General features: G+C 35.9%; 1 protein-coding gene across 1 annotated transcript; it reads left to right on the forward strand.

Moving 5' to 3' along the window:
• The first annotated feature begins 680 nt into the window (after nucleotides 1-680).
• CHORDC1 (cysteine and histidine rich domain containing 1) lies at nucleotides 681-22,147 on the forward strand. The gene is made up of 11 exons (XM_065882015.1): nucleotides 681-869; nucleotides 4,282-4,331; nucleotides 7,049-7,105; nucleotides 9,661-9,818; nucleotides 11,809-11,912; nucleotides 13,036-13,094; nucleotides 17,345-17,415; nucleotides 18,621-18,726; nucleotides 20,398-20,517; nucleotides 21,271-21,333; nucleotides 21,612-22,147. The coding sequence occupies exons 1-11, from the start codon at nucleotides 806-808 to the stop codon at nucleotides 21,756-21,758; spliced, it is 999 nt and encodes a 332-aa protein (XP_065738087.1). The 5' UTR covers nucleotides 681-805; the 3' UTR covers nucleotides 21,759-22,147.
• Nucleotides 22,148-26,764: the final 4,617 nt, after the last annotated feature.

Raw genomic sequence — 26,764 nt, forward strand, 5'->3', positions numbered from 1 at the left:
AAATGATTAAATGGAAGCTAACACGAAACAATAACAATTACCCCAGCGTCTTAGAGCAATAGTGACCACTTTAGCGCTGTAATTGAGCAACATTTTTCTTGATATTCTAATTTTCAAGTGTTGTATTTTCAATGTGATTTGACCTCAATTCGTTACCGAAACTGCTCCCGATGCCTACACTTCTTCAATGCTTCTGAGATCAGGCCAGTGGAGGCACAGAGGGAGATTCGTCCACCATCCGCCTCATCATTTATTAAGCAACCACATTCCAGGAAGAGGATTCGGAAATACTGAACGACTCTACAGTCACTCTCAGGCAGCTAAGGAGCAAACATATCCACCAGGCTTTTAGGGGTAATTTCAGTCTCGAAAGGAAGCAGGATGACTGGCTACGGGGGCCGAGAGGGCGGGGCGGTCCGTTCGCTGTGCGAGATACCGGCAGCCAATGAGTGAGGAGATCTGGAGAGAGCGCATCAGTGCCCCGGATGCCTACATTTCCAGCCTTTAAGGTTTCTCTCCGGCAAATATCTTGGCTGCATCTCCGACCCCGGCCCCCTACCCACCGTAGTCCCACCTAGAGGGGCCCCCGCCTGCGGCCGGCCGCCGCGCTTCCTCCGCCTCTTCCCATCGCCTGTGCGCCTGCGCGACCGGAAAATTCGCGAAGGTTCGTGAAGCGGAACTGGCCGTTTCCGGAAGCCGGCAGCCGCCCCAGTCTGCAGACGGGTGGTTGCGACAGGGGAGTTGTAAAGGCAGTGTCTGGTGGTTCTGGGCGTTTGGCCCTGATCCGGAGTGGTGGGAAGAGAAAATGGCCCTGCTGTGCTACAACCGAGGCTGCGGCCAGCGCTTCGATCCCGAGACTAATTCCGATGGTAAGAAAAGCGCGCCGCCGGCCCTCCCTCCCTTCTACCTCCTCCCGTGGACGCCCTTGGGCCGGAGGGCATCCCGGGTCTCCGCGCAACCCGGCACCGCGCTGCGCTCCCCCCCCGGGCCTCCCCTCCCGCCTGACCGCCCAAGGGCGCGGGACCGCTCTGGGGGCGCCCAGGCAACGACGTCTGAACCCCTCCCGCTGCAGCTTCCGGACCCACGGACCCACTGCCCCTCGGGCGCACGTGTTTGCCCAAGTCGTCCGGTCACTCTCTAATAGGCCTGGAATTTAGAGCATGTTTATCCTCGCCCCCCTCCCCCCCACAGCGTCTCTTAAAGGAATCAAAAGTTAACCAGGTGCTCTGGGCTCGCTTTGCGGTTGATTTGCTGGGTCCGTGTGTCAGAGACAGACCGACATTGCCTGGAAGGTCTTATCCTAGCGTTAACCCGGGCGGGTTATCCTAGCGTTTAAGTTCGGCCTCTTTCTATTAGTATAGAAGTGTATTTGTCTGAAAGCCTGCTGTCGATTTATTCATTCGACCTACTCACTTGTTTTAACCTTACTCTTTAAAACGTTCTTGGTTAAGAAAATTATTTTGTATTTTTACGCTGTTAAGTTTTGATACATCCGCCCAAATGGGAGATACATTCCTCATCCTTTACTTTGTAGCCCTGTTTGTTGGGTATTTTTGCAGTGGCCTTTCCATTTAGTACCATGCGGTCTATAGGATACAGTGATTGAATGTCCTCTACAGCACCCAGGTGTAGAGTTAAGGATGTAAGGTGAAAGTTAGTGATTAGACTAGGTGAAGAATAGAACCTGACCAGTGGATTTGAATTTTGATAGGTGAAGGGGTTAAAGAAGTGAGTTGAATCCTTGAAAATTGTAAGCATTGTAAGTAACACTTTCTCAATTCGACTAGCATTTATTGTATGTTTTCTATATGCCAGACATTGGTCTATCACTTTATTATGTTATTTCATTTAACCTTCACAGCAACTCTGTGAAGTGTGTAGTGTTATACGCATTTAATAGAGAAGCACAGTTCAGCATGGTAGCAACATGGTTCTTCATTGTGTACAAGATTAAAATTGATACTTAAAAAATCTTTTTCACCTCTTGAGATGTCTCAGTGTTTATCTTGGTGCACAGGTGAATTGGGGACATAATTTAAAATGATAAGATCTTTGGTAGGATTCTGAGGAAAAAGATAAGTTTAATCGTTTTTATGATATTAATATGAAGTTCAGGTAGAAAATTGTGAGACTTAAGTGGATGAAAACATCGAGGAATGAGGGGTTTCAAAGCCCTTTACTGTTGGTAGCCTGCGTAAAAAGTAAATTGCTTTAGTGTCTGTACACATTTTACTTTAATATTGAAGGGAAGACTGATGCTTTGTTGAATGGGACAATATGTTTATTTATAGGGTGTTATGTACCAGCCTAATTTTAAGGGGAGGTACAGCCAATTTTTTGGAAGTCAGCTTTGTGTGTGTGAAATGGTACAGTGCCCAGGAAAGAGATGGGGGAAGCCAGAAAAATCAGAGGAGTAGACAGTCTCAAGCATTGAGCGTCAACCGTATTAAATTCAGCAGAGTTCCATTAAGGTTGCTTAAAGTTTATCCGCTTTAGCAAAATTGGGGTTATATTAGAGACTTAGAATAAATACTCCAAGTGAATTGGTTGATGGAAAATGGGGCTAGGGAGTAAGGACAAGAGCTAATAGAAAACTGTGCACTTGATTAGGAGAAAGTTTTATAGGATGGGAGAGGTTTGACCTTGTGTATTGACTAAAATAAGAAGACTCCTTTCTAAGATGATAGGACATTTTCATTTGAAACAAAGTTAAATGAGTGTTTTAAAGAGACATGGTAACTTGCGTATGTTAAAAACAGCTATTCTGGAAGAAACACCTTCACAAACAATATTTTATTCAATCCACACGTGTGAGGAAACTGAAGCAGCTGCAAGAGGCAGAGGCAGAATTTGAGCCAGTGTCGGACTCAGTGTTAAAAGCCCTTGGCTTTTAATCGCTACTGTGTTGTAGCTTCTTGCCCATAATATTACTTTGGGCAAAACTGGCAAACCTGATTTAAAAAGAAAAGAAACACTAAAGATGAAAATGTCCATCTGCTTGTTATTTAGCAGTGATTTTCAAATTTTGTTTATACTAGTTGTATGGTTAACACCTGACTCACTCCTGCTGCCATTCTGCCAGAACTGTCCATTATTATGATCATGCCTCTTACTGTGTCAGACATGTGTTTTATGCCTCTGACTGTATGTAAATTTGATATTTGAAAATATTCTACCTGTTCTCTACTTTGATTCCCCTCTCAACTTCATATTCCTCTGCATATTCATTTTTACTTTGAATCTCCTTTTTCAGCCCTCAGCCCCACTACTACCCTTAATTAATAGCGTCTTCCTAAACTGGGCTTACTTACTGTACCATGAAAATACCTGACACTTTTCTTGCTTCATTAGCTAGAATGGTCTCTAGGTAGTAACGAAGGAAAACATACTGACTTAATACAGCGATAGGGAGAAAAGTACCAGAAATTAATCATTTTGCGACACCAGGAGTCAGAGGTTGTAGACAATTGAGAGCTAAACAGACGTGAAAGTTTGAGCAAAGTAGCCTTGTAAGAAAAGTGCACAAGTGTGGAGCTGACCTGCTTTTTCTGAGGTCATGGGGCTATCTAGCTAGGGAATAAGTGTTTCTATTATCTGTTGTTTTGTTTTTTAAAATGTAATTCTATACTATTGCAGACTATAATAAGTCCATTTTCATAAGAGTTAAGTAAAACTTGGTGGTATAATGGGGAAGGGGTAGGGAAATAATAGACTAACAATCATTGACAAGCCTGAAAATAGATTGTAGAATTTAAACTTCTTTTTAATGAGGTTTATATCTAGGAATTGACACCTGTGTAGGAAAATTAAATTAACAATTAGATATTGTATCAGTTTTTTAAAATTTGAACCTTTTCTTCCAAAATATCTTTTTAGGTAATCCCTTGGGCAACCTTTATGGATCGATGCACATAAGAACATTTAAATTTGATAGTATTTTTGTAAAAACCGAATATGATGGTCAAAATTTAGAGCTTGAAGTTTGGGTACTAAAAAATTTTACAACGAAGATTAGAGGAATACAAAATATAATTTGTTATACTTGAACTATTTGTGTTTATTTATAGCTTTCTTACGCAAATCAGAATTTTAACCTTTACTGTTTTAATACAATGTTATATTAAGCACTGTGTGTCATGCATCAAATTCGAGCATTACTGAATTTTTAAGGAAAAGAAAAGTATTACCTGCATATGGAAAAACGATTATATGTTAACACTGAAGGAAATGATGATTTTTCTTCATTATAAAGTGTTTTGTTTTTCTTTTGTTTTTGACCAGATGCTTGCACATACCACCCAGGCGTTCCAGTCTTTCATGATGCATTAAAGGTAGGAACTTGATACATTTCAGTCTTTTCACATTTGTATAGTAAACTCAGAGGTATAATACTAAATCTTGAATTTCTCATTTTTTTTTCCTCAGCTTGTGACTCTCTGCTTTCTTAATGACCATTTTGGGGTGCTTTGAGCAAGTGCTCCACTAAAGGCAAAGAGAACAGTAGATGGTGATCTTAAGGGCTTTTCCAGTTATAAAATTGTTACTTTTATCCCAATTCTCACTTTCAGTGCCCCTCATTTCTTCGCTTTGAGGGGAAATGAAAGCAATTGTAGAAGCCATAACACTTCTTAATCTTTCAATATATCAGGCAGGTGCTGTTTAATAAGAGCAGCCCTGAATTTTAGGGAACATTATTATAAATACTTAACAGTGCCACTCTTGGGACAGACATGAAAGTTTAGAGTACTACTGTACAGAAAAGAGATGCCACCTGTTTTCCTTGATGTTCTGTAGATTTAGAGAAATAATAGAATATTGTTTGATCAGGTTTTTTTGTGTTGGGTTTATTGATCTTTTAAAATTGATGATAATGTGGTACATTTTCCCTTGTATATCTCAAAAGAAACTGTTGCAGTGTGGCTGCCATGGTTTTAGGTATTCTTAGGAACATAAACAGTCCTATGTGTTTATATATTATCGATGCCCTTTGAATTTCTAATTTTACCTTTCAGGGAGCAGTTGGACCTTACTGGTTTTTAACTCTTAGCTACATATAAACAATGGTACAAGCAGATAGCAAGTTTATGTTAATATGGTTAGTTCTGAGTGAGAAAAACAGAACAAACGTTCAGTAGGGCAAATTATGATCTGACTCTTCCTTACATCTTTTTAGCCTCTTTACAAGCTTTTATGGGGATGGAAACTGGTTCTGTGGGAATACTTATTTTTGCTGGGGTTGAGGGGATTTTATCTTTCCTAAATTGCCATTTATTCTGTGTTTGCTTTTCTTGTTTTACTTTGTTTTCCTATGATGTTTTCCTCCTGTCTCCTAACCATGGGCATACTTCACTTCTCAGATTTGGCTTCCTGTTTTCTCTCATTCAGCTCATTCATTGTTGTCCTTAATTTATTCTTGTCACCTCTATGCCAGTGACTTATGCAACATATTTTCATTTATCTGTGTCATTGGCAAGCACAGACGAGTTCTGAAGTGACCCCTTATTCCAAAAATAGCCTGCCTTTCAAGTTTGCTGCTGCTAGTAATGATGTCACTAACTTTCTAGTCATTTAGTCCATTGCTCCTCCTTTTACTACCCAACTGTTAATTACTCTGATTAATTATACTTACTGATTTTACTTTGAAGTGTTTCTCTTTCTCTACTCCGATTCTACTGTTTATTATTGTCTCTATAAACATTTGAAGACTTAGATTTTCCAAGCCTACTGAATTCCACAGCCCAGTAGATTTCAGGGAAAATACATAAATCAGTATGGTGTCTACTGTTGTCAGTTTTCTATTGAATCAAGTGAGAAGTTAAACATTGCATTAACAGAAAAAAATCTATTTTAATATTTAAATTAGAAAAGGCATATTCAGGGAAAAGAGCAGTCCTTAAGAAAAGACAGTTTGCAATCTTATGCTTACATACTTTAATTACCTTTTCACATTTTACTGAGGACTACCATAGATCTCAGATCGGCAGTTGGGAACAATCTATGTCATGAATGTATCCCAGTATTCCCAGAATACGTAATTCTTCATATAGAATTGAGACTGTAAAGCTTTTTTCATATAGAATAACTTTACTGGTGACAATATTATCTATATTAGTTAAACCTTATATTTAATTTTGTAATAATTAGTAATTTTTGATCTATATTTCAGTTCAGAGTAAAAGAGAATTAAATTTCAGAATAAAGGAAAATATGAATTGTAGACTATTTAACATATTCCTTTTAAAAAACTTTAAGGGCATATTGTGAAAAAAGTCACTACCAAATTCTTCATGCGTTCATTGAGAAAAACAGTGAGGCCCAGATGGATATGTGCAAAGCTGACTCTTAGTCCGAATTTGAGACATCCCAAGCTTTGAGACTGGTGCATTTTTATTTCCTTATTCTTTGTACTACATTGGAATTCTAGGTGATAACTTAAAACCATTTATTGTTTAGCTGCTTGATACTTCGTTCAGAAATCTCATACGGCATTACAGTTTCTATATTTGTATGCTTCTAGCTGAAAAGATCATTTAACCTTGAAAGATCTAACAATGCTTAAGCTACTACATGAATTAATGTTTTTCTGAAAATAGAATGCTTATTGTTGAGGAACAACAATGCTGAGTTTGTTTAGAAACTGAATTATTATAATTATTATCTCTAACTTAATGGATTTTTAAAGTAAAGCACTTCACTTACTCCCTAGATCCTTTAAAATAGTTTTTAGAAATTATAGATTGCTTTTCTTCTAAAAATCAAGTACTATTCTTGAAAACAAGCAATTTCTGTTTCCATATTTCAAGGTGCTTCCTTTCATGATGGGTCACAGCACAAACCACTTTTAATATTGGTTAATTCATTTTTTAAGTCAAAAACTAATCATTTCACTTGATTAGGTGAATTATTTATAACACTTAAAAATTATAAAACTATGTGTATACAGGTTACTTCGGGATTCAAGGAGATAAATCCAAATAGAGTGTTTTAGTGGGTTGTGGTTCTCATACAAATAGAGTTTTCATTTTTTTTTCCCTCTTATGTTTCTTAGGGTTGGTCTTGCTGTAAGAGAAGAACAACTGATTTTTCTGATTTTTTAAGCATTGCAGTAAGTATTAATGGGTTTCTTTTCCCCTAGATTATCTCCCAAAAAGTACATATTATGGGGAGCTCCAGAGTTGAGGAGTCTGATTTTGGGCATCTATTGACTAGTCCCTGTTAACTCACACATAGTACCTTTCTTTTACTCACCTCCCTTCTATGGCATTTAAAATAAGGAATTTATCTGGTTTTGAGATTAAAGTTTCAAGATATTAATTAACCACTTGTCAGTTTAGGGTTTTGTTTGTTTGTTTTCTTTTTGTGGTACGCAGGCCTCTCACTGTTGTGGCCTCTCCCGTTGAGGAGCACAGGCTCCGGACGTGCAGGCTCAGCGGCCATGGCTCACGGGCCCATCCGCTCTGCACCATGTGGGATCCTCCCAGACCGGGACATGAACCCGTGTCCCCTGCATCGGCAGGCAGACCCCCAACCACTGCGCCACCAGGGAAGCCCTAGGTTTATTTTTAATAGCAGCCTTTTTTTTTTTTTATTTCTAGTGTACTTTGTTCCTTTATATACATCAAAATTACAGCCTAGAATTTTTTCTTACAGCTTATTATTTTTCCTCTAGCTTTTTATTTATTTATTTTTTATTGAAGTATAGTTGATTTACAATGTGTTAGTTTCAGAGGTACAGCAGAGTGACTCAGTTATATATATACCTATTCTTTTTCAGATTCTTTTCCATTATAGGTTATTACAAGATATTAAATATAGTTCCCTGTGCTATACAGTAGGTTCTTGTTGTTTGATGTTAGTAGTCTTAAAAGACCATCAAAAAGAAGGAACACAACAATTTAAAGCGTTTTCAGTTAGGAACAGTAAATTTTTATCATATCTAAGATACCATAGAGATGCACTGTTATTTTGTGTACCCTTAAGAAAGAAATCTAAAGTTGTTAATTAAATGACATACGATTTACCTTATGATTTCAGGGATGTTAAAATGTATGTATAACTCAATGGAATATAGAAAAGGTAGCTAGCATTTATTGAATGTTTACCACCTGCCAGATATGGGAAGTATTCTATTGTTTTATTTAATCCTCTCAAAAAAGATCTGAATGCCATTGCCTCCATTTTACTGATGAGGAAACTGACTTTAGAAAGCCATAATTCAAAAAGACACATGTACCCCAGTGTTCCTTGCAGCACTATTTACAATAGCCAGGACATGGAAGCAACCTAAATGTCCATCAACAGAGGAATGGATAAAGAAGATGTGGTACATATATACAATGGAATATTACTCAGCCATAAAAAGGAGCAAAATTGGGTCATTTGTAGAGACATGGATAGACCTAGAGACTGTCATACAGAGTGAAGTAAGAAAAACAAATATCATATATTAACACATATATGTGGAATCTCAAAAAATTAGTATAGATGATTTTATTTACAAAGCAGAAATAGAGACACAGACATAGAGAACAAACGAATGGCTACCAAGGGGGATAGAGGGGGGATGGGATGAATTGGGAGATTGAGATTGACATATATACACTGTTGATGCTATGTATAAAATAGATAACTAATGAAAACCTACTGTATATCACAGGGAACTCTATTCAGTGCTCTGTGGTGACCTAAATGAGAAGGGAATCCAAAAAAGAGGGATTATATGTATATGTATAGCTGACTCACTTTGCTGTACAGTATAAACTAATTCAATATTGTAAAGCAACTATACTCCAATTAAAAAATAAGTAATTAAAAATAATTTTAAAAATAATAAAGTTTTTGGAGCCATGTATGTCTCTCTCTATATATGAACTCTTTTGGAATTTGAGATCTGTTGAAATCAACTACCCTTGTTGTTAATAGAAGTAAAACATTTAAACTTAATTTCTCTGTAAAATGATTATGCCTTATTCTTTGTGATTTAGAAAGAAATAAAGTTTTAACTGGTGGTTTCAAAAAAAAAAAAGATTAACTAACTTGCTTGAGGTTATATAGGTAGGTAGTAGGAGAACTGAGACTCAAATTGGGGCCCTTTTATATAAATAACTTGTAGAATTCTCTGTGTGAGATCTCCAGAATTTGTTTTCTGTAAACAAGTTTATGCTGCACCTTTATAGAATAAGTATAGTAGATATTTATTAAGTGTAATTTAAAGGCCTGGTTTTTTTTGTTGTTGTTGTTTGTTGGCGGTACGCGGGCCTCTCACTGCTGTAGCCTCTTCCGTTGTGGAGCACAGGCTCCGGACGCGCAGGCCCAGCAGCCATGGCTCACGGACCCAGCCGCTCCGCGGCATGTGGGATCTTCCCGGACCGGGGCACGAACCCGTGTCCCCTGCATCGGCAGGCGTACTCTCAACCACTGCGCCACCAGGGAAGCCCTAAAGGCCTGTTTTTAATGCATTATTCGCATGTAAGAACTCATTTACAAATATATTAAGTTTAGAGTTCTATTTTTAGTTTCTTAAAATAAGTCAGTGTGTTAAAAGTGGAGAAAACATGCCCTTGAATTTATTAATAAAGAATTGAACAATAGTATTTCTGTCATGGCATGTGAAGTAGATGATAGGCTAACTCTCAGTGAATGAATACCTCTCACCAACAGGGCTGTACGAAAGGAAGGCATAATAGTGAGAAGCCACCCGAGCCAGTGAAACCTGAAGTCAAGACTACTGAGAAGAAAGAACTATCTGAATTGAAACCCAAATTTCAGGAGCACATCATTCAAGCCCCTAAACCAATAGAAGCAATAAAAAGGCCAAGGTATACTTTATACAGTTGTATACTTTTGTCGCACTTGAATAATAGCATTTGTTCCTGGTATTTCCTCTTCTGATTTTGCGTAATATCATTTGCAGCTACTGTGTAGTTCACCCACTTTTGAACCACTTGGTTTTCTCTTAGATAATACCTTTCATTTCTATTCCCTTGAGGGCATATACACAGTAGAACTGCAGTACAGATTTGTTCACTGTGTACTCAGTTATGCTAAGGGCGGGGGAGCCACACATCTTTCTTGTGCCTTGGTGTGTATCTTTTTCACGGTGGCATAGTGGAATTCTGTAAAAGAATCGGCCTTGTCAGGGAATCAGTTTGAGTTGAAAAAGAACTTAGAGGCTTTCCTTTCCAATCTACCACTGTTTCTTAAATAATTTCTAGAACATTCTTGATAGAAAAATATTTAATTTCAAATAATTCTATTGAAGAAGAATTTACTTCTATTTTAAAGCAATTCATTTTAGTGTTACTCAGTATTTAACTTTTCCTTGTATTGAGTCAAATTCTGTTTCTTTCATTTGTCCATATTTTGCCACTTAGAACAAGCCTAGTCACTCATCTTTTAACAGTTTGCCTAAAAACTGTTAATCTCATTACTGATCAATTTTTAATGTATTCAATTTACATGGCATATTTGTTAAAGTACCTTTAAAATAGCTTTTGGTCATTTTGCAGTAGAATTACACAGGTACTTCATACTCACCTCCTGATCCACTAGAGACTATTTTACAATCTCACACATGCATGTTGGGTACACCAGGTCTTCTTCATATTGCAGTTGAGTGTTGAATTGTTTTAGAACCAAAATACAGGACTTAAAAAAACAGATGGTTTTTGGCCTCAAACATGGCCTTTGTTGATATTTTTATTCACACTGCGGACTCATGATTTTCCCAGCTTTTTTTTTATTGATCTTATGTAAATAAATTTATAGCATCTTGAATTATACCCGACCAAGATAAGAACCCAACGAGACTTTCTGATGTTTATTTTGTTTTTTTAACCAAATTACTTAGGATGATTTTATTCTATATCCAGCTTATTCATATCATGAGAAATTTTATCAAATGCCTTACAGGCTGATTTGCCAGTGGGAAAAAAATGTCAGAAAAAGCCAAGAATTTTGGCATGGCTCATTATTAAATATTATAGTGGAGTCTACTATAATTGACAGGATGAGTTAATTTTTTTTTAAATTATGGACTACTAATTTCACTTAAGAGAAAGTGAGAGAAATTAAATATTTTATCGTAAATTCATTAGATAGTATTGTAGAGACAGAGGATATAGGTTTTTGTGTACTTTGTTAGTGCCTCCTATATCAGTAGGTTTTTCATTAAGGATGTAGCATGAATAACCTAGGATTTTCAGTTTTGTTGTTACATTTATTAATATTCTTAATACTTATTGAGTGCCTTAACCAGATTGTACATATAACACTAAACCATTGTGAAATGTTAGGGACATTGTTGTTACTGTTTTTTTAACCCTACTAAAACTGCCTTGTGATATAACCGTATCTGAATTTATAGGTGCATATACTAGTGTCCACATAAAGTGAACTATCTCTACCAGTAGGGATATGGATTCACTTAGTACCTATTTATTGCCCATTACATGCTCAGTGTTTTGCTTAGGCATGGAATGTAAAGGTACTTCGCAGTCCCTTCCTTGGAGTTGCTCATCTTAACAAATTTGTATTCTTACTCTTTACTTCCTTCCCATTAGCCCTACTGATTAATAATTTAATGTGTTGACAATAGCATGATTATTTGATATTTAATATCAGAACTTTTTCTGCTAAGACTTAGAAATGTAGCAGTATTAATAGCAGTTATTGTAAAATACTTTTTAAAGAGAAAACCTTGATTGACAAGGCATTTGGCGTATCGTAAGTAGAGCCTTAAGTATATTTTTAGTACAAAGAAATATTTTGATACATCAGTAATGGTAATAAAGTTTCCAAATTCTCCAGCCCGGATGAACCAATGACAAATTTGGAATTAAAAATATCTGCCTCCCTAAAACAAGCACTTGATAAACTTAAACTATCATCGGGGAATGAAGAAAATAAGAAAGGTAAGATTTTGTTTTGTATTTTGTAATTTTTTCTGTTCAATTAACCAATTATCTAAAAGAGATAGGAGCAGTGTAGTTTACTGTATGTAAATGCGAAAAAGTAGTACATTGTACATTGTAGTATATTTGTAGAGACGTGGATGGACCTAGAGACTGTCATACAGAGTGAAGTAAGTCAGAAAGAGAAAAACAAATATCGTATATTAACGCGTATATTTGGAATCTAGAAAAAGGTACAGATGAACTTATTTGCAGGGTGGGAATAGAGACGCAGACGTAGGGAATGGACGTGTAGACTCAGACGGAGATGGGGGATGAATTGGGAGATTGGGATTGGCATATGTCCACTGCCATGTGTAAAACAGATAGCTAGTGGGAACCTGCTGTATAGCGTAGGGAGCTCAGCTTGGTTTGAGGGGGGCGGGAGGGAGGTCCAAGAGGGAGGGGATATATGTATATATACAGCTGGTTCTCTTCATTGTACAACGGAAACTAACACAATATTGTAAAGCAATTATACCCCAATTAAAAAAAAAGAAGGAGTATGTTGTAGTAAAGAACTTATTTTTGATTTTGGTTTCCTGAATACTGGTAAAACCACAAAATGAATATGTGGATTATTCATTTTGTCTTTAATAAAAATGAGAACCTGTTAATTAAAAATTTTTTCTTCTATTACTCATTACTTTTTAACAGTGAGTTAAAATTTTTTGATGGTTGTAAATGTTTCATTGTGCGTGATATAAAATATATTCAGTATTCTCTGACCTACACCTGGTATCTGGGGGAAAAAGTAACCCTTTCATGATTTCTCTTTTACATAAGGTTAAGTTATTGGATATAGTCTTGCATTGTAGAATAGAAATGTGTCATGTCATATATCAGTTTGGGGATATAGGCAAGACTTACTCATGATAGTTGGTTTCTTATTAGCTTTTAAGTGTATTACATGAAAGGTCACACAGAAAACTTAGTTATCTAAAATCATTTTAAAAATCAGGTTTTTTTGTATTTAGATTATTTTATTAAATACTTGTGTTATAGAATAGTTTACTTTTTAAGAATAGCACTACAGTAAACTTGTATTTTAATGTTTCTATTTTGGTTTTTTTCTTTGTTGTAGAAGAAGACAGTGATGAAATTAAGATTGGAACCTCATGTAAAAATGGAGGGTGTTCAAAGGTATATACTGTAAAATTTGTTTGTGTCATGGAAGTAAATTTTTAATTTTGAGAAAAGAGAGTAATTGACTTAATTAGACAAACATTTGGGTGTCTTTTATGTGTTGGGCACTATTCCATGGAGCAGGGCTATTAACATGGATAAGAGACTATCTCTAAGGAGCACCGTGTCTAATAGATCATGGGAATAAATAGTTCTAATTCAGTCAGCATTTACTGAACACTTACTATGTGCCAGACATTGTTTTAGGGGCTGGGAATATAGTATTAAATAAAGCAAAATCTCTCTTCTTATGGAGCTGATATTCTAATTTTGGGGGAAGGATAACAAGTTTTTAAATGCTGTGAATTTAGGTAGACTTGAAGAAAATTAAGCAGACAAGGCGATAGAGTAAAAGTATTTAAGTGCACTTGTCAGGGAAGTCCTTTCTGATATGGTGACACTAAATCAGAATTCTGAATAATGTAGCAGATGAGTTATGTAAACCGTGGAGTAGATGTGGGAGTAGTATGTGTAGAGGCATTAGAGCTTGGCTACTCGAGAAATCATGAGAAAGGTCAGTGGGGGCTTGATAAGTGTGCGAAAGTAGGGAGTATGAGAGGCAGGCAAGATTATGGAGGTCCGTCCTTATAAGCTACAGTGAGGGGTTTGGGCTTTATTCTAAGTGTAATAGGAAGCCATTGTCTGTTTAAGGAGGGGCTTTGAAAAAGATGTCTTTGGCTGATAAGTGGCAAATTTAATGGGGCAGGAGTGGAATCGGGAAGGAAAACCAGCTAGGGTGCTACTCTGGAGACCAGGCATTAGGATATGTTTTTGAGAAGTGGTTAAATGTAGGATGTATTCAGACATCTCAGTGAGGCTTCTTTCTGCCTACTCAATATAATATTACACACCCTGCAACATTCCATACTCTCCTTTTTTCTCCACAGCACTTACCACCTTATTACACACTACTTGTTTTACATATTTATTTTGCTTATACTCTATCCCATCTAACTTTCCCTTCCCTTCCCCTTTTGAACTAAGGTTTAAAAGGAAAGAATATTATTTGTTTTCTCTTTGCTGTGTCTTGAGTGCTTAGAACAATGCCTGGCACATGACAAACACGTGTGGAATGGATGATATTTGGAAGTATTAGCAGGACTTGCTAATAAACTGGAAGTGAAGCATCTAGGTCAGCGGTTCCCAACCTTTTTGGCACCCGGGACTGGTTTCGTGGAAGACAATTTTTCCACGGACCGGAGTGGAGGCAGGGGGGATGGTTCAAGCAGTAACATGAGCGATGGGGAGCGGCACGTGAAGCTCCGCTCACTTTCTGCTGTGCGGCCTGGTTCCTAACAGGCCGCGGGCTGCTACCAGTTCGAGTCCTGGGGATTGGGGACCCCTGATCTAGGTGATTTGTGCACCATTAACTGAGAAGGAGAAAATGGAGTTAGGGTTGGGGGCAGGTTTGCAGTCTTCCTTCATGTTAAATTTGACGTCACCTTGCTCATTTAGAGATGGAAATATGAATGCATTCACATGTGTATAAGGTAGAAGTAGTAGATAAAAGAGAATGATTAATTCTTGGGGGTGAGGGAGATATCGTGCAAGTGGTAGGGTAATGGAGGAAGATCAGAGCAAAGGTATCCTAGATGAACTTTGAGAAGTGAATGGCAGGTCTATAAATGGACAAAAAGGGAAAGGATATCCCAAGCAGAGGTGATATCAGTAATATACAGAAAACAAAAAATAGTCAATAACAATGGTACAAAATTTGCTGATGTAAAGTTGAGATTAAAAGAGATAAGTAGGGTCTAGATCCTGAAAGGCTTTTATACTGCTCAAAACCTTACTTTAGGTCATGCTGGCCATTGAAGAAATTTTTTTTTAAGTTTTTTCATTGAAATATAACATTAAATATATATAAATGTTAATTCTATATAAGCATAAGGGATTTTCACAAAGCAGAGCCCTCCTTATGCTTCCTCTCATTCATTATTTCCTCTCCCAAAGGTAACCACTTTTTTCTATCAACATAGATTAGTTTTGCCTACTTCTGAACTTACTGTAAATAGAATCATGGAACAGGTACTCGTGTCTGTCCTCCTTTGCTTAATAAAATGTTGGTTATCTTGGTTTCATGTAGCTGTAATTTGTTCATTTTCATTGCTTTAAAACATGCCATTGTCTGAATGTACCAATCAATTTATCCTTTCTACTGTCCTATGAAGTTTTTTGATTAATGTTACTGTGAACATTTTTGTGCATGACTTTTAGGATACATGTATACATTTCTTTTAAGTATATGACTAGAAATGGTGTTGCTGGTTCAGAGTGTGTGTGTGTGTATGTGTGTGTGTGTGTGTATGTATGTTTAGCTTTAATATACTCGCACATAGTTTTACAAAGTGGTTGTATTTACGCTCTTACCAGCAATATATTAGGCTGGTTCCTTTTGTTCTACACCTTGGTAACACTTTGTAATATCAGTCTTTTATATTTTAGCCATTCTGGTGGATGTGGAATGTTCCCATTGTGGTTTTTTTGTTTTTTTGTTTTTGCGGTACGCGGGCCTCTCACTGTTGCGGCCTCTCCCGTTGTGGAGCACAGGCTCTGGACGCGCAGGCCCAGCGGCCATGGCTCATGGACCCAGCCGCTCCGTGGCATGTGGGATCTTCCCGGACTGGGGCACGAACCCGTGTCCCCTGCATCGGCAGGCGGACTCTCAACCACTACGCCACCAGGGAAGCCACCCATTGTGGTTTTAGTTTGCACTTTCCTGATAATGATGTTGACTGCCTTTTTGTATGTTTATGGCCATTTGGATATCCTGTTTTGTGACATGTCCAAAATCTTTTTTATCTGTTTTTCTATTAAATTGACATTTTCTTAATGATTTTAGGAATTCTTTATATGTTTTAGCTACAAGTCCTTTGTCTGAGAGGCTATATACCTTTTCACTGTCTTAATGGCTTTAATGGCTTTTGATAAACAGTCTCTTCAATTTTAATGAAATTCAACTTGTTCATCTTTTCCTTTATGACTAGGGCTTTCTGTATCCTATTTAAGATATCTGTTTATTTTAGGGCCATGAGTATTTTCTCATATATAGAGGCACATTTAAATGTGCAGATGACCTGGAACTGATTATTGTATATGGTGTGAGGTAGATGTAATTAAAGGACTTTAAACAAGAGAATGATACATGTTTTAATTAGGTAGTAGAGTCCAGAAATTGAAGGCAGAGAAATTAATTAGAATCTTTGAGCATAGTTTCATTGCCTAAAATCTGCTAGTGATCATGAGGAAGTTTAGCAAATTAAACTGATAGATATTTTTAAGTCAGATTGACAGGATTTTGTGATAGACTACATGTGGGTAGAGGGTAAAGAGAAACTGAAGAGGACTTACAGAATTTTTGCTTTGAGAGACTGAGTGGATATGGTGCCATCAAATAAGATGGGAAGAAGAGTAGGAGGTTTGGGGGGCAGTAGTGATGTAAGTTCAGAATCTAACATACTGAGTTTTGTGTGCCTATGGAATATCTTCAGGAGGTACACACACCCATAATTTGAATTTACAAAAAGTAAATGTACAGAATTCTATTTTCTCTAACTGTAGGGTGGTTGCTGTAAATACCAAAATAGACAAAAAATATACTATTGGCTGCATCTATGTTTTATTAACATAACTTTTTGTGAATTCATCTGTAGAGCCTTCATCTACAGCAGCAATGGGGCCCGGATCTTCCAGACAAACCCTGGATATATATATAGGTCTGCAGCTCATTTTACGCTTCATAGGAAAAAGAAATCATCATCTGGGACTTCCAGAATTGCTTATTAGATTTTCCATTTTAATTCATAATGTTCACACAGAGTTTACTATGCACATAAATCATCCTATAACTGTATTTCTGATGAGAGTACTAATCTCTTGGTTTCAATATTGTTCTGTAAATTTATAGAACATACCTGAATGTGTTTGGGTGTGTCCTCATATGCAAAAGTCTGAAAGTATCTGAATACATCCTTTTGCCTACTTTTATATTTGCCTTTTTCACAGGGAACTGAGACTTAAGCATATCCAAAAAGGAATCATTTTTCATTCCTTATTGGAATGGCCTGAGGTGAATTTATGAATGTTCTAGGTAATTGTTATCTCTTGGGCATTTTCATAGTTCATAGAGGTCACCAGTACTTGCAAATACATGTGAAATGTAACATTGAGATGTGAAACTAATTTTTTTGTCTCTTTTTCTCTTTTAGGCATATCAGGGTCCACAGAGTCTAGAAGAAGTCTGTGTATATCATTCTGGAGTCCCTATTTTCCATGAAGGGTAACTTATACCAGGCTAATTAAAACTTTATGGTAGATGTTAGAAATGTTAATATGCCTTCAAACATTAAATGCCATGCAGCAATATTAGATATTTTACTTACATTGTCATATAATTTTTACAATAACCTAGAAATGTGGGTTTTGTCTTCTTTTTACACATGGGAAAACTGAAACAAAATTACAGTGAAGTGGCCGTTGTGATTCAAACCTCATGTTTTTTCTGTATTCCCTTCTATTACAGTGTGATACTTTCTGTTTGAGCTGAACAGGTGTTTTTTTGGTTTTTTTTTTTTCTTTGAAGGACTGTGCTGTGCATTGTAGGACATTTGGAATTTTGGGCCCTGGGACACTAAGACATCAACACTATGGCATCTGAGAAAACCCATACTTTTCCACAGCTCTCAGTTGAGAGCCTCTCAATATATTATGCTATAGTTTACAGAAACGCAGTACTGTATTGAAATCTTCCACTCTGTTTCCATATCCTTCAGGACGCAAACCCAAAGTTTTACTGTAATTTTTGTCTTCCAGTGTTAGGTTTTTCTCAAGTAAATAATAGTGGATTTCACCTACTTTGGGCTTGACCATCTCAGGTTGTGTAAACAGTTATTTTTAGGTTGTTTGCATGTTCTCACTTTGCTGGTTTATTAAAATACGAACATTTTCTATCTTTGGTCATACCACTTCATGGTAGCTTCATGAGGAAACTGGAGTGTAAACTATCAGTGAAAAGCTGATTTTGGATTTTGTGATGGTTTTAAGCATCTTCACTCAGGAACTCCAAAACTGCTATACTAAATGGCATTCTGGTTTTAACTTTAGTCTTCTGGTAGTTTTTTAAGGTTTTTGGAGGGGGGAGGGGCGGGGGGTGTTGTTTTGTTTTTAACTTTTGTGTAGTTGCTTTATAATGTTGTGCCAGTTTCTACTGTACAGCAAAGTGAATCAGCTGTACGTGTACATCTATCCCCTCTTTTTTGGATTTCCTTCCCATTTAGGTCACCACAGAGCACTGAGTAGAGTTCCCTGTGCTGTACAGTAGGTTCTCATAGTCTTCTGGCAGTTTTAATTGTTCAGTAATTTAGACACTTGTAAGATACTAAAGTTACACACTTATTTCTTTTCTGGTTAAGTCAGTTATCACTTAACACTTCTGAACTTGATTGTGAGATTTTATTGCTGAAGTTTTTCTATAATAATTTACAGGATGAAATATTGGAGCTGTTGTAGAAGAAAAACTTCTGATTTTAATACATTCTTAGCCCAAGAGGGCTGTACAACAGGGAAACACACGTGGACTAAAAAGGATGCTGTAAGTAGCATTTTAAAAATAGCTTATTGGAGTGTATTTATCTGAGTCATTTTGAAGAGATTTGAGATTATTCTGTCTTTAGATTTAAAAAAACTAGTTTTTCTCTTCGTCACACAGTAAAGTTTGATGAGCCTAAAAACTGAAGTTAATCTGAGTCAAGCTCTCTCAAAGCACTGCTCTTTGATCAAAATATCCATTATGTATGTTGATGCAAATATGCAGGTTTTTGTGAAATAGTTAAACTAGCCTAAATTGAAGCATGTTTTTCTGTAATTCCATACCTTGTTCCCAGTTTTTGTTTTTTAAAAATCACTTTTCTGGTCATTTGATGTTATTAATCATTTAGACTTCTGATTCTCTTTTGGCCACTTAACATCATTCAACCATATACAGATGTACAAATACTCTTAGTGGCCAAAGAGAAGGATTGCACGCTTGTTTTATTGGGATTGTTTTGAAAGCTACCAGGAAATTTATCAAAAGAGAAGAGAAAGCATCAGTACCTACTTCCCTAACAGTATTTTAAAAAGACTTGTGTCTGTGTAAATAATCCCCCAAAATCCCATTAAATTATAAGAAGGCAAGCAATTATTTGCTAAATAAATGTTTGTTGGCTGTTATTAATGTATCTTAAATTAGTTTTATGTGCTGTATTGGCACTAATAACCTCAAGACAATGAACCTTTTCAGTATGTATGTCTTTATGTTCAAATTACTTTAGGAATTCATTTAGCCTACATTTGCATATTTTATCGTTTCTGCTTTTTAATAACACATGGGTTTAGGTATTATAAATGTATCCATTAAGTTATAATAATTTATCTACCACAAAACTTCTAGGAATGTTTTATTAGTAAAAAGTGAAATATCCCTGTATTTTCTCCAAGGTTCAAAAGTTTGAAAGTTTTGGTTTGAAAAAATAAAATGTTGTTTTATGCACAAAAGTTTTCATAGTATGATCCTTGATGAAACACATTTTTTGTTATTTTTTAATGCATGTAGTTATCAAGTATTGAGTGTCTAAGCCAGGTGGCTAAGGGCAAAAAAATGTAAGTCATATAAGTAATTTAAATTCAGTTAGTGTAATTGTACGAATATATAAATATTACTTTTTAAAACAGTAGTGTCTCACAGTTTCCTGCATTAAATTACCCTCAGTTACAGAACGAATCACAATTTGTCTTTCAGATAGTTATTGTTATAGCAGTGTATCGCTCATAGGTAATAATATTTTCATAATAGTAATCAAAAGATTACTTCCACAAATTCTCACCCTTTTTTGCATGTTATTATGAGAGGAAGGTATTCAATAACAACAACAGATAGTTATAACTAATCAATTATTTTTTCCCAAATTTCAATTTGTAGAAAATAAATGGAAAGTTCCTATGCATGACGTTAAGATGTTGTCTGGTTTATCCTGCTAAGCAAATGTGTTTTTCACTTCAGTCTTGAAAAGTGTGTTCTCAAATCATAAAACTATAAGATTGTATTTTATTTTATTGGTTTAACTTCTTGATGGGAGCTTTAGAAGTTGTTTGTGCTTAAAAGCATTAAGGGCTCAGTTTTGTGTGGTATTTTTGTTCTCAATTTAGATGGGTCAAATTACTCTTTTTGAGAGGTTAATTATGTGGCACTTTGTAAATTCATAAAGTTTCTCTTACATTACAGGGGAAAAAGGTTGTTCCGTGTAGACATGACTGGCATCAGACTGGGGGTGAAGTCACCATTTCAGTATATGCTAAAAATTCACTTCCGGAACTTAGTCAAGTAGTAGCAAATAGTACATTGGTAAGTACACTAAATATCTTTCTTTCTTTGTTTTTTTGTTTTTTTTTTTTTGCGGTACACGGGCCTCTCACTGCTGTGGCCTCTCCCGCTGCGGAGCACAGGCTCCAGACGCGCAGGCTCAGTGGCCATGGCTTACGGGCCCAGCCGCTCCGCGGCATGTGGGATCTTCCTGGACCGGGGCACGAACCCGTGTCCCCTGCATCAGCAGGCGGACTCTCAACCACTGCGCCACCAGGGAAGCCCCACTAAATATCTTTGAGTAAAAATTATACATTATTCTTAATGTTAATGTGTTATAAAATATTGATCTTGTTTGAGATGTTTTTAAGATCTTTTAGTTTTCCCCATTTGAAAATTAGTTTGAAATTACTTTCACAGAAACTATTTTAAGTGAAAGTTTCTGCATAGTAGTTACTTCTGAAGCATGGAGATACTGTAGTAGCTTAGAATATCAAATAATGGAACTTAATTCTCAATATGAAACTCCAAGTTAATTTTTCTTGGTTTTTTCAAATTAAAAAAGTATAGTATTGGTAATTAATGTTTTTTTCAAATAAAAAACGTACAGTATTGGTTTTTTAATGGTTTAAAAATGGTTAATGGTTTTTCCAAATTAAAAAAAGTACAATATTGGTAATTCCTTAAAATAGCTTAAATGATTTTTATCAGTATCTTCTTATTTTTATAATCAGTGTTTTATATCATAAATCTTTACTTTGATTTTGATCAATTAATCAACTTTTTCTTTTTCAGTTAAATGTGCACATTGTATTTGAAGGAGAGAAGGAATTTCATCAAAATGTGAAATTATGGGGTGTAAGTATTATGAATCCAGCAGAATTTTTTCTTAATATTTAAAATACCATTGTATAATAAAAGACAGTACTTTAGTAAGCATTGATGCAAAGTAGATATATAACTTACCATTATTTCTTACCAAAAAGTTTAAACTAGGGATAGAAATGGCCTTAGAAGCTTGGAATTTTGACTCTTAGCAATAGGCATAGGCATAGACATGAAATCTTGTTTATCGTTTCAACCTCCTTGCCTCTAAAACACCCAGGTGTACTGTAATTCTCTTTGATATGTTGCAGGTGATTGATGTAAAGCGAAGTTATGTAACTATGACTGCAACGAAGATTGAAATTACCATGAGAAAAGCTGAACCTATGCAATGGGCAAGCCTTGAACTGCCTGCAGCCAAAAACCAGGAAAAACAAAAAGAAGATACAACACAATGAGTTGAGAAGGAAAAGAAAGTTATTGACTATTTCAGAATCCTTACTATGTGGTGAAGTGGTGGCTTGCTGCTGTACTCTTGTTTTCTTCTTGTTGTTGTTGTTGATGAATCTGGCATTTCAGGGTCTACAGTAGGTCCAAGCCAAAGTCAGTTTATTTTTTTGTGCCTCCCGTATCCCTTTTGAATTACCTAAGACTGATTATTCATTTCTCCTCACTAATAGAACTGTAGTTGTGTCTTATACTTGAAGCAGCTAGAAAATAGCTCACAACAGTTACAGCATTTCGTAGTATATTATGTTAATCAGAGAAATGTAAAGAAGCATTTGTTTTTACATTTCTTTCTTTTATCCTGTAATTAGTAAAGCAAGATGGAATGTCAAATTTTTAATTAGTTTATTCATGAGTTTGTGTTCCTATGATACTTGAAAATCTTTAAGAAAGAGATGAAGCTCTGCAATGCTTTTTCCACTCAGCAATTACGTTTTGTGGGGGGATTAACTTGAGGTAGTGTAGTAAGTAGTAACGGGGAATATATGCGTTGATTAACAAATTTCAATTCATTTACAACTAATTGGATTAAAAATTGCATCAGTACCTATATAACTGGCTAAGCAGTATGATTTAAGAGTATAGGAAACATTATAAATAAGAGTATAAAGGTATCAATTTGGTTAAAATTCACCATTTTATCAGACTAAGCAATAATGTTAAACATCTTTTTCCTGACTATTTATAAGGTCTTTGTATGGTGTTATGACTGAATTGTACCTAATTGTACCTACACCCTCTTAGAATCTTTTATTAGTTACAAAGATCTGGCCTCCCTGCTGGAAAAGTGTTTGTAAAGTTGTTGACTAAAAGGCTTATGGAAATACATCAGGGTATCAGAAAAGTAAATATTTAAGCTTTGCTTTATGACAGTTATTACATGTTAAATAAACAAAATAGCTTATTCTTTTGGAGGTTTTTTTTTTAAGGCTTTCATGAACAGCTTGACAATTCTAGGTGATACAATATGATTATATATTGTATTTGATTAAATATAGGTATCACAGAATTACATTGTTTATGCTAATTGAAGTCATTAAAGGATAGTTACTTTTTGAGGCAGTGCAGAGCTCACAAAGAAAACATATTAAGACGTGTTATGAAAGCCGAAACTGGCAGAACTTAATACATTTGGGTGTGAATTATGTTTATATAGATTAAAATGATTATTTTCTTAAGCCCCTTGAGTGTTTTTCTTTTCTTGGTATTAATGGACTTCTTATACAGAAAAGTTTGCAGAAGTGCAATTTTAGTTAGTAGCATATCTCAGTCTACTACCCGTAACAGGTAATTATTAGATGTAGTTATATAATTCTTAAACGGTTTAGCTGTGTTACGTATAAAGACAGAAAAATTGGCAGCCAGCTTTTCATGACACTAAACTACCATGGCAAGAAATTTTTGCAGTGAAGATTGGACTCAAATAGAGTATATATTTCTAGTACTTGGGGTTGTATTTAAATGTTTTAAAGTTATCTTTCATAATTTTGGAACGTGTGTTCATTTGGAGACATGAAACGTTGTGTATTGTTTAGGGGAAAGGATTGATAATTGATTCGATTTGAGGTGATGATTAGTAGACCCTTTTGTGTGTGTGTGTGTGTGTGTGTGTGTGTGTGTGGTACGCGGGCCTCTCACTGCTGTGGCCTCTCCCGTTGCGGAGCACAGGCTCCAGACGCGCAGGCTCAGTGACCATGGCTCATGGGCCTAGCCGCTCCGTGGCATGTGGGATCTTCCCGGGCGGGGGCACGAACCCGTGTCCCTTGCATCAGCAGGTGGACTCTCAACCACTGTGCCACCAGGGAAGCCCTAGGTAGACCCGTTTTCAATGATTCCTTCTTGAGGTTTTTTCCCCTGAGCAGTATCTTTATATGTTATGTGCCTGTGAACTATTTAAAGCAAGCGTATTATTCACCTAAGAGTTAGTTACAAAGCACTGACCTTTTTATATATACGTGTGTGTATATATATATATCATCTCTCAAAAAAATGCTTATTAACTTTATTAAGTTGTTTCTCTAGAAATGCTTCATCTTTAGCATTCATAGTAATTACTATAGCAAAGCAGTCAACTAAACTGACAGCTGACTCAACATGGGAAACATAAAATACCATTTTTCTTGCCTGGCACGTTTACTAGTATAAAGGAGAAAAGTGCTAAGAATTTGAACTTTTATTATTTTTTAGCCTCTTATTTTTGAGATAATTTTAGATTTACAGAAGAGTTGCAAAAAAAGTACAATTTTTTATATACTTACATTAATCTTCCCTATACGTTAAAATCTTACATACCCGTAGAACATTTACAAAACTAAGAATTAGCCTTGGTACAATGCTGTTAACTAAAGCTGAACATTAATTTTGACCATTTGTTTTTAGTAGAACACGATTTAAAGAGTAGTTCTTGAGGCCTATCCTAATATTTTGGTAGTAATTAAAGCCAGTAATTATGAGCCATTAAAAATATAAATTGAGGGCTTCCCTGGTGGCGCAGTGGTTGAGAGTCCGCCTGCCAATGCAGGGGACACGGGTTCGTGCCCTGGTCCGGGAAGATCCCACATGCCGCGGAGCGGCTGGGCCCGTGATCCATGGCCAGTGAGCCTGCGCGTCCGGAGCCTGTGTTCTGCAGCGGGAGAGGCCACAACAATGAGAGGCCCGCGTACCGCAAAAAAAAAAAAAAAAATATATATATATATATATATATATATATATATATATATATATATATATATATAAATTGAAATCAACCTATCATAGACACCTATAGGTCAATGTTGTAACTTCTTGCTGTAACCATATACTGGCAAAGTACTGCAATGATCTATTTTATTAAAATTTATATTTTATGCCAGAGATTTTAATTCTTATTAAGTGAAACTTGTTGTGTTTGGTTTTCTTTAGACAGTTCAACCATCTAAGGGTGAAGAGAACCTTAAAGAGTTCTTGGAAATATTTTAAGGTGACTTTTGGCTATTGCTTTACCACCCCTTGCTTTAAAAAAAAAAAAAAATCAGTCATTGCCCAGCCCGAAAATGCATGTCATACATATATCCATATTAAGTAAATTCACTTAAAAGCTTTAAAGTGGGAATTGCTTGGTGGTCTAATGATTAGGGTTCCGTGCTTCCACTGCAAGGTTTCGGAGGGTGGGTCGGGAGGGAGGGGAGGGAAGCTTAGAAGCTCACTTATGAGGTTTGTAACCTTTTACTATTTTTTTAATGGTCGGGTACTTTTAAGTTATCTATTAGAATGTTAATGGGTTTTTGGTTTGTTTCATTGCAGATTATTTTGACCTGGCATTCATATTTGATATTTATTTTTGCCTATGTTATAATTCTGTAGCCTCAATTCTGGAATGCAAGCTAAGTCCAGCTTGTTTTCAAGTTTTGTTAATAGGTGTTTTCTTTCATTGCTTTTGTTTGTTGGGTAGGTGGGAAGTTGGTTTTTTACCTGATTGCTTCCTTAGTTCCTGAGTACAACTTAAACTTATCTGGAGTTGTTGCATGCCTTGCTTATTTTATTTATGTGTAGATAGATACCTGCTGCTTTAAACATCTGGCGTTATCTCTAAAATACTGGATTTGCAAAGGTTTTCTTGTGGTTTTTTTTGTTGTTGTTTGATTTTAAGTTTTTATATAATTCTTAGTTGTGAAGAATTCCTTGAAAAACAGTTTTTCTAAAGAGCGTGTTTTTATTAAATGCTAATTAATGCCTTTTCTTAGTTTTCCAATTTAGTAGGCCATGTTTAATGTCTACTGAAGTGAAATAAAACTTCCAGCCTTAAACATTTTTATGTTGCTTAAAGATTATGTGTCAAAATAATTTTATTTGTTAATCTTTTTTGACTAAGCAGATACAGTGTTCAAGTGATTCAGTTCTTAAATTATCTTTTTTAAGACTGCTAATAGAAGTAAGGTTACTGATTAAGCCTGGGAGAGGGTAGTCTCCCTGAACCTGTAGTACTTTCCCCTCCTCCAAAAATGAGACTAGCTGAGTATATTAATGTTTTTGAAAACACTATGATCCTTTTCTTCATATTGCTCATTTCAGTTTATAGTTCCATATTTATTAATTATTTATATAATTAATTTGTTAATGTTCGTATACTCTTATAGACCACATACAACCTTGACTGTGTTTTGGCCAACAATTTTGTCCCCATTTTCTAGTACAGTACTTGATATGTTGGTTGGCTCATGTAAATATAAAGACGTAGCACTTGTTAAGGGCCTGTCACTGTTCTAAGGAGTTTTATGAATATGAACTTAATCCTCATGACAAACCTATGAGGTAGGTTCTCTTGTTACAGTCAAGGAAACTGATTTATGGCACAAGTAACTTGCCCAGCGGCAAAACTAGTGAGTTGTAAAGGAGAGATTTCAAACTCGGGCACCTGGCTTTCTGTTCTGTGCTCTTAACTACTATTTTATGCTGCTTATGTCTGTCAGTTGAATTAGTGGGTTCCATAAAACATTGGCACATAGCATGGAAAACTAGTAACACTGTGTTTAGTTACCAGGAACAAATTTTACTTTCATATGTTTTGTTAGAAAATAAATTTATAAAGTAAAGTATGTAGTCCATTTGTCTGTACGGTTTTGGTTATAATAATAGCTGGATTAAAAACTTATCATTTATGTTCTGACAACTCTTACAGTCTCTAGTTTCTCTAAACAGCTTCCAAAGAAATGTCAGAATCCTCAGTTCAAAAAAGTTTCCATTGCCATTTTGATAGTGATGTATTTTGTATATAGCTTGTAGATAGGAATTGTTATCTGTGTGTTGGATAAAATGTGTAATGAAACAGCATAAAACTTATCTTTGTTTTCCCCATTAATAAGAGAGTTGGTTAAAGCAATCGTGTTTGGAGCATAAGATATGCAGAGGAAGGACAGATAAGATTGTAAACATGGGGATAAATAGCAAAGGATCATTTGAATTGTTGGTTTTCATCTTG

This window comes from Phocoena phocoena, chromosome 8, assembly GCF_963924675.1.
Source record: "Phocoena phocoena chromosome 8, mPhoPho1.1, whole genome shotgun sequence".
Classification (NCBI taxonomy): domain Eukaryota; kingdom Metazoa; phylum Chordata; class Mammalia; order Artiodactyla; family Phocoenidae; genus Phocoena; species Phocoena phocoena.

What these genes read in the sequence shown, in the direction of transcription:
- CHORDC1 (XM_065882015.1), top strand. Translation starts at nt 806, where the DNA reads ATGGCCCTGCTGTGCTACAACCGAGGCTGCGGCCAGCGCTTCGATCCC. An exon ending in TCCCGAGACTAATTCCGATG is followed by an intron (nt 870 to 4,281) that starts GTAAGAAAAGCG and finishes GTTTTTGACCAG; the next exon opens with ATGCTTGCACATACCACCCA. An exon ending in CTGATTTTTTAAGCATTGCA is followed by an intron (nt 7,106 to 9,660) that starts GTAAGTATTAAT and finishes TCTCACCAACAG; the next exon opens with GGCTGTACGAAAGGAAGGCA.